Source organism: Ovis canadensis, chromosome 1 (genome assembly GCF_042477335.2).
Source record: "Ovis canadensis isolate MfBH-ARS-UI-01 breed Bighorn chromosome 1, ARS-UI_OviCan_v2, whole genome shotgun sequence".
Lineage (NCBI taxonomy): Eukaryota > Metazoa > Chordata > Mammalia > Artiodactyla > Bovidae > Ovis > Ovis canadensis.
The window spans coordinates 168,460,382-168,474,936 of NC_091245.1; the positions used below are offsets into that span (position 1 = coordinate 168,460,382).

At 42.6% G+C, this 14,555-nt stretch overlaps 1 protein-coding gene across 50 annotated transcripts in view; it reads right to left on the bottom strand.

The window, feature by feature from the left end:
• Positions 1-14,555, bottom strand: part of ABI3BP (ABI family member 3 binding protein) — a 293,247-nt gene that overhangs the window by 38,278 nt on the left and 240,414 nt on the right. For all 50 annotated transcript variants that reach the window (XM_069551792.1, XM_069551760.1, XM_069551701.1 and 47 more), the window contains 4 exons: positions 8,328-8,405; positions 6,734-6,838; positions 3,190-3,318; positions 2,391-2,459 (listed from right to left, as the gene is read on the bottom strand). In XM_069551792.1, coding sequence (XP_069407893.1) covers positions 2,391-2,459; positions 3,190-3,318; positions 6,734-6,838; positions 8,328-8,405 — 381 coding nt within the window. The remainder of the gene's footprint in view (positions 1-2,390; positions 2,460-3,189; positions 3,319-6,733; positions 6,839-8,327; positions 8,406-14,555) is intronic.

Here is a 14,555-nt window from a genome sequence, read left to right on the forward strand (position 1 = left end):
TGGAAAAGGTCAGTTTTCATTCCAATCCCAAAGAAAGGCAATGCTGGAGAATTTTCACACTACCATACAACTATGCTCATTTCACATGGTAGCAAGGTAATGCTCAAAATCCTTCAAACTAGATTTCAACAAGTGAACCAAGAACTTCCAGATGTATAAGTTGGATTTAGAAAAGGAAGAGGAACAAGCGATCAAATTGCCATCATCCGTTGGATCACAGAAAAGGGAAGAAAATTCTAGAAAAATATCTACTTCTGCTTCATTGACCACTGAAGCCTTTGACTGTGTGGATCACAACAAACTGTGGAAAATTCAAGAGATGGGAATACCAAATGACCTTACCTGCCTTCTGAGAAATATATATGCGGGTCAAGACCAACAATTAGAACTGGACATGGAACAATGGAATGGTTCAAAATTGAGAAAACAGTACATCAAGGCCATATATTGTCCCTCTGTTATTTAACTCATATGCAGAGTACATTATGGGAAATGTCAGGCTGGATGAATCACAAGCTGGGATCCAGACTGCTGGAAGAAATATCAACAACCTCAGATATGCAGATGATACCACTCTAATGGCAAAAAGCGAAGAGGAACTAAAGAACCTTTTGATGAAAGTGAAAGACAAGAGTGAAAAAGCTGGCTTAAAATTCAGCATTCAAAAAACTAAGATCATGACTTTGGACCCAACACTTCATGGCAAATAGATGGGGGAAAGGTGGAAACAGTGACAGATTTTCTTTTCTTGGGCTCCAAAATCACTGCAGACAGTGATTACAGCCATGAAATTAAAAGATGCTTGCTCCTTGGAAGAAAAGTTATGACAAACCGAGACAGCATATTAAAAAGCAGAGACATTACTTTGCTGACAAAGATCCATCTAGTTAAAGCTATGGTTTTTCCAGTAATCATGTATGGATGTAAGAGTTGGCTATAGAGAAGGCTGAGTGCCAAAGAATTAATGCTTTTGAATTACGGTGCTGGAGAAGAATTTTGAGAGTCCCTCGGACAGTAAAGAGATCAAACGAGTCAATCCTAAAGGCAATCAACCCTGAATATTCATTGGAAGGGCTGATTCTGAAGCTCCAATATTTTGGTCACCTGATGTGAAGAGCCAACTCACTGGAAAATATCCTGATGCTGGGAAAGATTGAGGTTAGGAGGAGAGGGGGACGACAGAGGATTAGATGGTTGGATGGCATCACTGACTTGATGGACATGGGTTTGAGCAAACTCCAGGAGATAGTAAAGGACAGGGAAGCCTGGCATGCTGTAATCCATGGGGTCACAAAGAGCTGGACATGAGTTGGTGACTGAAAAACTACAGCAACAATCTATAATATAGTTACCTTGAGACTAGAGGTTAGGTGGGAGAAGTGGAGAGGAGGGATTATAAAGGTACATGATGAAACTTTGAGGTGTTGCACACACTCATTATCTTGATTGTGACAATGGTTACATGAATATATACATATATTAAAATTTATCAAATTTTATACTTCAGAAAAACAGATCACAAAAGGAAACACTAGTCTATATCATATAATATCTTTTACTTTGGTAGATTAGATTACTGTTCAAAAATATTCTCTATATTCATGGAAAGAGTATATTTCCCCTATCTTCAATTTGAGCTTAGCTCTGTGACTTTCTTTTGGCATTGAATATTGGCAGGTATAACACAAGGAGGTTGAAATGTTGTCGTATATCTGGACTTCTTCTCTCTTTACTTGTATTGTTATAGAACAGCTTCCTCTGGGTCACTGTTAGTCTTTCATCTTGGGTACCAAAATGAACAGATGTGGAGCAGACCTTAGCCTAACCTTAAGAGACCCAGCTGTACCTGCTGCTAGAAACAGAATCACCCAGCTAAGCAAATCCTAAATCAGCTGACCTCCATGTGACTTGTAGACACATGAGAAATAAATCCTTTTTAGGGTATGCTACTAGGCTTCCCTGATGGCTTAGTGGTAAAGAATCTGCCTGCCAATGTAGGGGACACAGGTTCAAACCCTGATCCAGGAAGATACCACATGGCATGGGGCAACTAAGCTCATGCCCCATGACTACCAAGTCTGTGCTCTAGGGCCCAGGAGGCACAACCACTGAAGCCTATGTGCCTTTAGAGCCAATCTCTGCAACAAGCGAAGCCACTGCAATGAGAAGCTCTTTCACTGAGACTAGACAGTAGCCTCTGCTTGCCGCAACTAGAGAAAAGCTCGTGCAGCAAAGAATACCCAACACAGCCAAAAATAAATAAGAAAAAAATAAACATAAAAAAAGAATATGCCACTAAGATTTTGTAGTTACTACACAGCAACAGTTGACTAATATACCCAACAAAGATAGATTTCTTAAAAGTAAGATTTGTAGCTGATCATACGTACCTTTGAACCTGGGCTTCCCAAGAGGATCAGTTTCTCTTGTTGGACTTGAGCTAAAGTCAGTCATGTTATCTGAGGATGGATGATACAATGAAAAAGTAGTGAAGGCTATAAATATTTATAATGCCTCCTGGTCAATTGCTTGCAACTTTGATCTCCATATTATTATAATCCATATTATTCACATTTCAAGGCCCTTAACTGTGTCCTGCTGCAGGTGTTCTGAAGAGTAATAAATGATTTAAAGATTACAGCTGGGCTTCCCTTGTAGATCAGGTGGTAAAGAATCTGCCTACAATGAAGGAGATACAGGGTTCGATTCCCAGGTCAGGAAGATCCCCTGGCGAAGGAAATGGCAACCAACTCCAGTATTCTTGACTGGAGAATCCCATGGACAGATGAGCCTGGCAGGCTAGAATCCATGGGGTTGCAAGAGTCAGATATGACTTAGTGAGCAAACCACCACCACCAAAGATTACAACCAAGTAGCCAGTATGCATTCATATATTAAGTTATGTGTGATTAGGAATGACATGTGATTTAGGAATAAGGACTGGATAATCTAGATCTTTTGAGGAAGACTTTATTAAAGATCTCGGCACTTCCTTCTATGTCTGCAAAGGAAAGGAGCACATTCCACAGTAAGCATTAGAAGTAAGTGTAATTTTAAATTAAAATGTCCCTATCAATCATAAAATTGAGTAAAATGTATTGATCCAAACTGGGACTCTTTTCTCCCTAATTTGAAATCCTCTGGTACTTTGTGGCTAAGCATCCAGTGGAACTTGACTGACATACTCACCAAGATCTTCTCCTGAGGCAGGAGCTGTTGGTTGCTTTTTATCTGTCTCCATTCTCTCCAAGGGGGCTTCTGTAGGTCTGAGTGTTGCCCTCAAGGGTGGGGAAGTTACTCGGTCTGATGAAATGATTCCTATAATGCAGAGCCAAAGGAATCAGGTTTTGTAGGGAGCCCTGCAGAGTTCCCTATTTACCTATTCAACAAATATTTATTAAGGACGTACCATGTGACTTGGCACTATATGCCAGGATTAGAGAGAAAATAAGACCTGGTGTCCTTGATTGATTGGGAGACATGTGTAAGCCAAATTATACTGAAGCATTATAAATACTGTGGAAGCATAAGACAAGGTTTCAGAGAAGACAAGTCTATGAGGAAAGATGATGGGTGCTGGGGGGAAGATAGAAATGCCTTCCTAGAGGGTGTGCTAATAAAGAGGAAAAGTGATCAGTAGGTAGGCAGGAGAGCTGTATTCTAGGTGGAGTTTACAGGAGAACACAGTCAGGGAAGCATCAAGTCATGAGGCATGTTGAATTTGAAGGCCTGAGAGCCAAGAGTGCCAGGAAGCAATGAGAGCAGAGTCGGGGGCGGGGGGCTGGCAGGGAAGGGCAGTTCATGGAGGGCCTTGCATACCATGGATTTAGATATTATTTTTAGATGACAAGGGCCCATTAAAAATTTTTCCCTAGGGAAGTAACATGATCAGATAAGGAGAGAGTGAACAGTTAGGCTGCAAGGCTGGTGGCAGACAGAGACATCAAGAACTAAAGCAGTTGTGTAGGCAAGGACAGAGGAGAACTATGTAAGAAGCAGTGAGACTGGATGGAAGGGGTTTTACATGAAAGACATCAAGAGGATGGAGTGGCCAGACTATAGATTAAATGATAGGCATGGGAGATGGTGGGGGAAGAAGAGAAATGTTTATAAGGTAATGACTGTGATTCTGGCCTAGTGGCCAGACCAGTGTTACTCTGAGATGCTGTATTCAACAATGTCTCCTCTGCTCTAAAAACACATGTAGGTCTCCCAAATAGGATCCATCCCAAGGTCTATGCAAATATGGGTAGAATAGAGTAGTAGTGTTAGTCGCTCTGTTGTGTCCGACTCTCTGTGACGCTATGGGCTGTAGCCCACCACTCCTCTGTCCAAGGGATTCTCCAGGCAAGAATGCTGGAGTGGGTAGCCATTCCCTACTCCAGGAGATCTTCCCGACCCAGGGATTGAATCCAGGTCTCCTGAATCGCAGGCAGATTCTTTATCGTCTGAGCTACAATCTGTCATAGAGTGGAGGCTAGATTAGGTTTTATAGTCTTCATGGGAAAAGGAATTGTTCTCAGGTGATAGAGAGTCAAAGAGTAAGGACTGATGTAAGGACTGTGGCCCAGCATGGCCCACCCATGGAATCATGGGTGATGGGCTCCTGGTCCTGGTGGGAGTGGGCCCCAATGAGAGGATGAGTGAAAACCATGAGATGCTGCACTGCTGCCAGCAGGAGCTTTTTTGAGTGGAAATGCTTGGATGGTATTTTCATCCTGGCAAGGAGAGCAGGACTGAGAGGCCTCAGTAGGTCTGGAGATGGGGGACAGGGGGAGATGCCTCATGGGAGCCCAAGACTGTGCTCAGAGGCACATGTGCGAGAAGGCATGTTTTCACAGAACTCCCAGAACACTGAACTGATTTCTCGAATTCCAAATGCACTTTCTTTGCTGGTCATTAGGCCAGATGTTACAACTGATCTCATTTGTGTTTGGCTCTTCAGTGTAGGGCTGCCCTAGTGGCTCAGATTGTAAAGAATCTGCCTGCAATGTGGGAGACCTGGGTTCAATTCCTGGGTCAGGAAGATCCCCTGGAGAAGGGAATGGCAACCCACTCCAGTATTCTTGCCTGGAGAATTCCATGGACAGAGGAGCCTGGCCGGCTACAGTCCATGGGATCACAAGGAGTAGGACACAAATGAGCAACTAACACTTGCACTTTCTCTCCTCACTGTAGACATTTCTTTTGAATTAGAGATAGATAGCAAAGGGAGGGGAGGGCACTAGCGTTAATCTCAGAAGTGGGATGTGTTTATATCATCCCACAGGCTGGATGAGTTATATCAAAGCTACACTCATTGATGGGAGTGAACAAGGTTTTACGTGGCAGGAACCAGGGCCGCGGAGCTGCAGCTGAAGACAGTCTTTCAGGAGAGCTCTGTGGAGGGAGGGTCCCCTAATTCTTCCATGGAGGACGCTGGAGCATCACTTTCAGTCTGACCTGAGCTATAGAAGCTCAAGTCTCAGCTGCCCCAGGTTACAATTAATGAAGAAAACCTGGTCTCCTCACTGGGGCCATGTCCCTAGACCTTGACTCAAGCAGGCACCATCAGCATGGATGATAGGCTGATTCCTCCTTTAGCTGATGGGAAAACAACCCAGAGGCCGCTGTCCCCTAGTACATCATGGAAGCTTCTCCACCACATCCTCCTTTCATCCTGTGAAAAGAGTGGCATCCATGCCCTTTCTCATAAATCCTTATCAGTTTCATCTTCCACAGTTGTACTTAACAGTGTTATCCTGATTCCCTCTACAGAATATTTAGGAGATAGACATGAGGGAAGAGGGCGGAAGGGAAAGATGGAGAACATGCTATGATCTGCTGGCAGGTCCAGTGGAACAGCCTTTAAGAGGAGTGAGATGAAGCTTTGCTCTGAACTGGGCTCACTGATTCTTAATTTCACTCATATATTCACTCAGTGATTACTGGATTCACTCAGTAAGGACTGGATTTGGTTCTGGGAATTTAGAGAAAGTGTCATCTGTCATCACAGAGCTCATGATCTAGTAGGGGAAGACAAGGACATGAACAAGTAGGTATAAAACAGAGGTTTGCTCTAACAGAGGTATGTTTCAAGGACAAACAGGACAGAGAAGCAGTGTTAAGTCTACTTTGGGGAGCTATAGGAGGCTTCTTTAAGACAAGGATGAAGTACAAGTGTCCCAGGTGACTGGGAGAGGTCATTCTATGGGAAAAAGACAAACATGCCACAGTCTAGAGGTGAGAGGCAGTCTGCCTTGTTGCATAGACTAGACCTGCTCAGTCACCCTGAGTATTCCAGCCTCCAGTCTTTCTCCTGGAACCATAATACTGAGGTCAGCACGAAGGCTGGTGGACAGGGTAGCTATCAAGAAGATGTAAAGGATTTTATCTCAAGAGACAGAATGTTAAGTGGAGGACATTTTCCATTACCCCTGGTGGGTTGGCAGCACAAAACATCTAGCCCCAAATAATCCATTTGTTGAAGAGCTTGTGACTGCTTCTATCTCAGCACCAAGCACCCAGCATCTAAGAAGCAAACTGACCTAGATGGACAAGGATGGTGGCTGTCACCCCACCCACCCAGAATCAGGACAGGAGTCCTTAAAGTTGTAACTGACAGTGTCTGGTCTTTGGGGCCAACACATGCCAAGGGCTATCTGTTGCTTGAGCTAGCACACCAAGAAGGGCTGGTGGTTGACCAGTAAAACTGAAATCAAGGAGGGATAAGGAAGGTATGTGACTGACATACCTGCACTTCCTGGCTTTCCGGTGACATTGTTGGGTGGTAAAGGCTTTCTTCGTGGGGGCATGGGTCTGGGTGGCAAGGGTGGGCGACGAGTACCTGGGATTATGGCTGAGACAATATTACAAATAAAGTGGTCATAAAGATTCACTCTACAAAATCACATTTAAAAAATAAAATAAAATATTTGACAAGTAGCCGTTGGGTGACAGAGAATAGATTCTATGGAAAAGTGCCTGTGAGAAATACTTTATAATGTTCTTCTAAATTAGTGCTTGTAATGTACCCAGGGATAATAAAGCACACGAGTTAATGGGGAAAATATTCTCTAATTATGGATAAAAATTTATCAGTAAAGCTGCCCTTTGAAAGGCTGTACAAATGCACCGAATTTAACATCTTTTGCTTCTCGTATAGATTCAACAGTAGCATTTCTGAGTTTCATTGTCTCCAATTGCCTTTGCTTTGCAGATTACAATTCTTGCACCATTTTAGCTTTGAGTAAAGCATATAATTTCTCCTTTAGTAGGTGTTCCACTCCATTCTCCAACTATATTACGTAATTATAATTGAACCAACACTTTTAGAACTTCTCAAATGATTACAACAAAGTAGCCCTACTGGCAGAAGCAATAAGCCTGTGCCCATGCAGATCAGAGTCACCACACAAGGGCACCTGGCCCAGGAGCTGTAAGTGGGAGGCAAAATTTCACACCCACTCTGCTGTCTCACCCACGCATGAGCCTTCATGCAAGGGCACCAACCCAGAGGAAAGGCACATTTTTCTGAATGATTTGCCTGAAGGGCAGAGAGGAGAGAAATCTTTATAATCTGCACAAAGGCTGACAAGGCTAAAGTTCCTGAAGCAGTCCACCTTAACCCAAAGTTTATTTGAAGTCCTGTGTTATAAGCTTAAAAATTCATCTCTTTCTTTGCATAATGTATTGGTTTAATAATCTTCAAGCAAAATTGACAATCCAAGAAAATGCTCTGTGACTTTAAGTATTTCCTGGGATATTAGGAATTGTACACGTGTGTGCATGAGTGTGCATATGCTGGGGGAAAGGAGGAGTGAGTCGTGATGATACAGTAGAGACGTCTCACCCAGACATTAATATATCAGAGTAGGTTTCACAGCATCCTTCTACAAAGCACAGAGCTCTTATTCAATGCAAAGATATTACCACTTAATTTTGGCCTGTTATATAGAGAACAGTCTCAAAGTAGAAACATAAATCATTTCTGCCAAAAGGATATTATAATAAACTACATAAGAGGAAAACTTGTATGTGATGAAAATTAGAATCCACAGTTACTTTTCAGCATTTGATCCATTGTGGCCGCTTGGGATATTATGTGAAGTAATTATTAAATCAGTTCCTCATTAGAGGTTCTTATTAATATTCAATTTGTGCACAAGGCACTTTTCATTTTCCCAAATACTTTAGTATGTTTATCTAGCAATACCCAGGTACTGTTAGCATGGATCTGATGCTTTGGGGACTGTGAGCGTGCTACTTGTTTTGTGGCAGCACATATAACTTGCAGCTACAAGTTTCACAGCAGAACTGAGTGAGGGAGTCAGCCTCTTATTCCTTACCTGGTTTTTTTGTGGGGTGAGAAGAATCCATTGATATATTTCTACCAGTACCAGATGGCAGTGAGACTTGCTTGACCCCTGTGAGCAGAGATAATGGCAGAATAAATAGACAGCTAAAATGTGATAAACATTCTTCACAGAAGCTTCATAGAATTGTCAGTGATAATGTGCGTTTTTTTTTTGTTTGTTTTTTTTTGTTTGTTTGTTTGTTTTTTAAGAACAAGGATACTGGTGTTTTTGTGCCTAGACATTTTGATTGGCTTCTCCCGTCTGCATATAGAAAAAAATATCTAAAGCCCTACTGCATTCATCGGTTGTGATCTTTTTCTCTGAAGATTTAGTGTTTGATTTTTTGATCGTGGCTTTGTATTAATTTTTTATGCTGCCCACCCTGCACTGCCTGCCTGGGGGTTATTGTCTTGCCAGAAGGATTTCATCTACAGCGATTGACTATTTTTTTTGCCAATATTCATGTGTAAATTCTGTGGTTTTTAAAAATATTTTTCTCTAACTCCTCTACCCCAATAAAAACCCTTATAATTCCAACATGTTTGGGTTTGTACCTAATGAATTGACTTTAAAAATATTTTTTGAGAAGCCTTGGTTAGCAGGCTGGTTAGGCCACAGACTGGATCTGTACTCTTGAAATTTGTAAATTAGGCCTGGGCATGCCTTGAACTCCAAATTGCTGCTTGAAAGAAACTGATCTGAAAATTACCCTGCATGCTATTTTATCTCCCAAGTCTCTCAAACATAATCTGTTGGTTACAACTAAGTCATTCACCTAAATACCCATGCCAGGATTTTGGGTAGCGATCCTAAGGATAGAGGGAACCAGTTTGCTTTTTGTCCTATTTTTAAAAAATTATTATTCTTTTACATTATAAAATAGTCTTCCCTGACATGGCTGGCAGTCTCCATTAAGGAATAATAGGAACAGACATTTAGAATCTCAAGAGTGAATATTATCTTAGATATAGTGGCTCATCTTGAACGTCCCAGGTGGTGCAGTGGTAAAGAACCTGCTTGCCAAAAAAAAAAAAAAAAAAAAAAAAAGAACCTGCTTGTCAGTGCAGGAGACACAAGAGACATGGGTTCGATCCCTGGGTCAGGAAGATCCCCTAGAGAAGGAAATGGCAACCCACTCCAGTATTCTTGCCTGGAAAATGCCATGGACAAGAGGAGCCCAGTGGGCTATATTCCATGGGGTTGCAAAGAGGTGGATATGACTGAGCGTGCGTGCATACACGCACGTGTGCGCACACACACACACACACACACAATGGCTCATCCTAAAAAATGAACCCATGCTCTGAAGACATGTGTGTGTGTGTATGCTCACTATAATATGTACTAAAAATAAGAATAAACATTGAATTAATATACTGGCTAGTGCATTAACAAGAATAAGCACAGCCCTGTTTTGAGTGCTGTTCCAGGACTCTGTAGGGACATCACGCACTCAGCCTCATGTAATTTGTAGGCAAAGATATTAAGTATACAACAGAAGCTTTGCTTGCCAAAAATTAGATGACATTTTCACATTAATTTATGAAATTATTAATCATGATTGTATTATAATGAAAATTCATCAGTCCAGGGATTGAACCCAGGTCTCCCACATTGTAGGCAGAGTCTTTACCATCTGAGCTACCCAAGAAACTCATTAATATATTACTAACATCATGTGAAGAGTTGACTCATTGGAAAAGACTCTGATGCAGGGAGGGATTGGGGGCAGGAGGAGAAGGAGACAACAGAAGATGAGATGGCTGGATGGAATCACCGACTCAATGGACGTGAGTTTGAGTGAACTCTGGGAGTTGGTGATGGACAGGGAGGCCTGGCGTGCTGTGATTCATGGGGTCGCACATGACTGAGCAACTGAACTGAACTGAATGTTATTATTAACTATAATGATAATTATGATTAACATTAATTTATGAAACCTAATATTGCAATTCCACATTCTCTGCTGTTTGAATAGCAGATAATATATAAAATCATGGTGAATGTTTGCATGGAGCCAGGGACCAAATGCTGTTTATATGTGGTAGCAATAAAATGTTTCTGCGGTCAATGACTATTTTATGGCTCATCCCAGAGGCACTATGAGAACAAACAGCTCATGGGTCTTCTTCCTGTGCCCTCCTCTGAGTGGTAATGGGAGGGGAAAATGACTCACTTGGGTGGTTACTCTGTCTGTGGCTTAGGGGAATGCAATTCATTTGTGTCACCAGGATAACCTGGTTTGCTGATATCTGAGGTAAAATCACATTATATCCTCTGGCACACTAGCAGGCTATGTGTACCTTCAGTAGACCCTTCTTCACAGTCTTTTTCCAAATCTTTCCACCCTTAGAAAAACAAAGTATGTTGATCCAATACTGAACAAGCACCTTAGATATTCAAGACCTGATTTGATCCATACATCCTTTCTGGGTGGGAGATACCACTGGGGTCTCACAGAGGAGGAAACCCAAGGCAAGGGGAGATTAAGTACTTATCCAGGAACTCACAGTTAAAGTGGAGGCATTCACGCCCACGTATGCCCAGCTCCCAAGCCCATTTCTTGAGCACTAATTGGGATAGTACAGGGTGCCTTTTTCTGTCATCATCTTCCCTCAAATAAAGAGAAGGGGCCCAAAGTGGCATCACTGGTGCTAAAGCCTAGACTTAAAACCTGACGTAACTGCAGTTTTGACCTTCCCCAGAAATGTAATCTCAATCACCAGTCTGGAAATTTCTGGTCAGCCCCTCTGAGGTAATTTGTCACAGGAGCCCTCTTCATCCTCCAGAGGAGTGATCTACAATGGTAAAACCCATGCAAATCCCTTCTACCTCAAAAGGTATCCTGGCTTCAACATAGTACTTTCTTTGGTTAATAGTTCCCTTGCCCCACACTTGTTCCTGTACATGTGGTTGCAGCAGAGGAAGGGGAGGGTGGGCACACTGGGAGAGTAGGATTGACACGCATATACTACCATGTATGAGATAGACAGCTAGTGGGGAGCTGCTGAATAGCACCGGGAGCTCAGATCAGTGCTCTGCGATGACCTAGAAGGGTGGGACGGGGGGTGAGAGGGAGGTCCAAGAGGGAGGGGATATATATATAGACACACACACGTACACTCACACATATGTACACACATATGCATACATGTACAAACATGTACACTTTGTTGTACAGTAGAAACGAACACAAATTGTAAAGCAACTGTCCTCTAATAAATAAAAAAACTTCCATTTCGCACAAGTCTTTGGAGTGCCATTCTAGTCACTACATAGGATGCTGTGATTCATAAATTGCTGAACGCATGCTGTGATAAGTCGCTTGAGTCGTGTCCAACTCTTTGCGACCCTATGGACTGTAACCCACCAGGCTCCTCTGTCCAGGGAATTCTCCAGGCAAGAATACTGGAGTGGGTTGCCCTGCCCTCCTCCAGGGGATCTTCCCCACCCAGGGATCGAACCCTGGTCTCTTCCCATCTCTGGCACTGGCAGGCAGGTTCTTTACCACTAGCCCCACCTGGGAAGCCCAATAAAGCCAATTAAATAATCAAATTTACTTGGCTGGATTTTTTTTTTTTTTTAACGCTTCTCTTTTGCCTCTCAATGACTCTAACTGACTTTAGCTCTCAGGTCCTATACTCTGTATTTTGGGTGTCTGAAGTGCCACCACTGCGTGAGGGCTAAACAACCATGGCTGGCAAGCAGGTGCCAGGCAGTCATGCCACTGATATGTGGGAGTCAGAGAGAAATGCAAGGATGATATGGTTTTCCAACCACGAATGTGCAGATCCACCAAGTCACGGGCTGGTGAAACGGAGAACTGAGAGAGAATCTAAAACTCTGCAGGATTATTTTATGAATAACAGAAAAAATAGAAACATACCTGGCCTCTTTTCTAAGTAAGGGAGAAATCAGTCATTTTTTGTCATTTTCTGTACAGGTAGGGATGGAAGCATCATACTATTATGATCCCTGTAGGTTAAGTACCCGTCAGCAGTGTCAGTTGCTAAACTGGATTTTGTCCAGCCTTCAGAAACAAAGAAAAGCTAGCAGTGGATGAGAACGCTGGGAAGAGCCCTACAGAAGGCAGATGTGGGACGCAGGGAAAAAGCACTGAACTGGGGACAAGAGATTGAAGTCCGGTTCTGGACTTGGCTCCACCTGGCTGTGGTTTGCAGGGCAGCCAGTAGCATGTGAGCACAGGACCCGGAGGGCAGTGAACTTCTGTGGCCCTGAATTAGGAGAGCCAGTAAAGGCCAAAGCAAGCAGAGAGGCATTGGGAGGGCAGAGGAGGAAGCCAGTAAGAGACAGTGCAGAGAAACAATCCTCAGGAGCTGACATCTGATTAGCCAGTCTGGCTCAGGCTGCAACGTGAATTCTTTCTCCCTCAGGCAGGATTAATCCACTATTATCTCAAGGGCAGCACTGGCTCTGAAAGCACCAAGCCTTGAACTTCAGTGTAAGCCCCCAATTGTCATATGGAAATTCTCCCAAAATCTCTTGATTTACATAGTTCATCCCTTAGCAATTTATTGTCAGAAATGAAGTAATGATTTTGGTATTTTTAACCATGGTAACAGAAACTTTGCAAACAAACACAGCACACTGGGAATTGATTTCTGAACGTATTCGAGACTGTTCCTCATGACCAAAAAGGAGTGGTGTTTATGGATGATTGGACTCCTCACCCACATCTCAAGATCTCAGCACCTGGCTGCAAGGTCAGGGGAGAACAGCCAGCAGACTGGAAGATTTAGCTGCAGCTCAGACAAACACATTCCTCACCTGGGAGGCATCTGGGTTCTGGTTGTCAAGCACACTCCACGTGGGTCCAGTGAAGTGTGGATTCCTCATTAGGAGAGAACGGAGCAAAGAAAGGAGTCTGGGATTCAGGTATTAACATATCTGCCAAACCACATGTGCCAAGGGGGTTTCCAAACGATACTTTGCTGGCACATGTGGGCCTTCAAGAAATATTAGTTGAATGAAAGAACAGTTGCACAACTCAGCAGCTTTCTTCTACGGTGAGAAAGCTGGAGATTGTCTGGCAAAGGATGGGTGATTTTTTCTGTCAAAGGTCAGAGAGTAAATTTTTTCAGCTCTGTGGGCCATACTGTCTCTGTCACAACTATTCAGTTCTGCCACTGTATTGTGAGTTTCCACAAAACCTTGTTTACAAAAAAGGCAGTGAACTGGATCTGGTCTGCGGGATTGTACTTTGTGGGCCTGCCTGGTGACTTAGTGGTAAAAGTCTTCCCTGGTGGTTCAGTAGTAAAGAATCTGCCTGCCAGTGCAGGAAACCCAAGAGATACAGGTTTGATTCCCAGGTCAGGAAGAGTCCCTGGAGAAGGAAGTGGCAACCCACTCCAGTATTCTTGCCTGGGAAATCCCATGAACAGAGGAGCCTGGCAGGTTACAGTCCATGGGGGTGCAAAGAGTCAGACATGACTTAGCACACACATTTGTACTTTGTGCAATCCCCTGGTCTAGGCATGCTTTTGCATCTCAAGTTGGTTATAAGCATGTAGAACATATCAATTACACTTAGAAGTATCTCTGGAAACCCTGAAAAAGTAGACTGCTAGAAAAATGACCTACCTAAACTTCATTCTCTGATGGCTACTTTGTAACTTTAAGGTGAAGAAATATTATACATATACATGTGAAATGAACATAAAGAAGAGTAAATATCTATAATGATGTTATGAATTAAGAAACTTGGGTCAAGATAGTTTAAAGATTGCTGGGTGTTTATGGAGTCATTGCAAGATTTGTATAGAGACCTAAAGAATCAAAGCTCCATAGTTATAAGGCCTCAGAATTCTTTCTCTTTTAGTTTTCCAATGGACCAACAGTAAATATTTTTATGCCTAAGACTATGAAGAATATGTCCTATAAATCCTAAACACATCCTTTTATCAGCTGATTTTTCAAAATGTAAAATATATGTACTGAAAACTTCAGCAAGAAAAATTATAGTAAAATATATGTGAGGTGGATAAGAATCATACATATTCCAGGCAAAATGTCAAAGTTGGATGAAAAATCAGTTAACACGGAAATGTTGTTCTCATTAATACACAATTGAGGCTAGAAGTGAGTGTGAATGAGACAATAGGACTAGGTCAGAGAAGAAAAGAAATCTGATGTGAATATCTGCATTTCTATCAACAAGTCAGATCAAAACCATGCACAAAGTATGGCAGACTCTTGTCT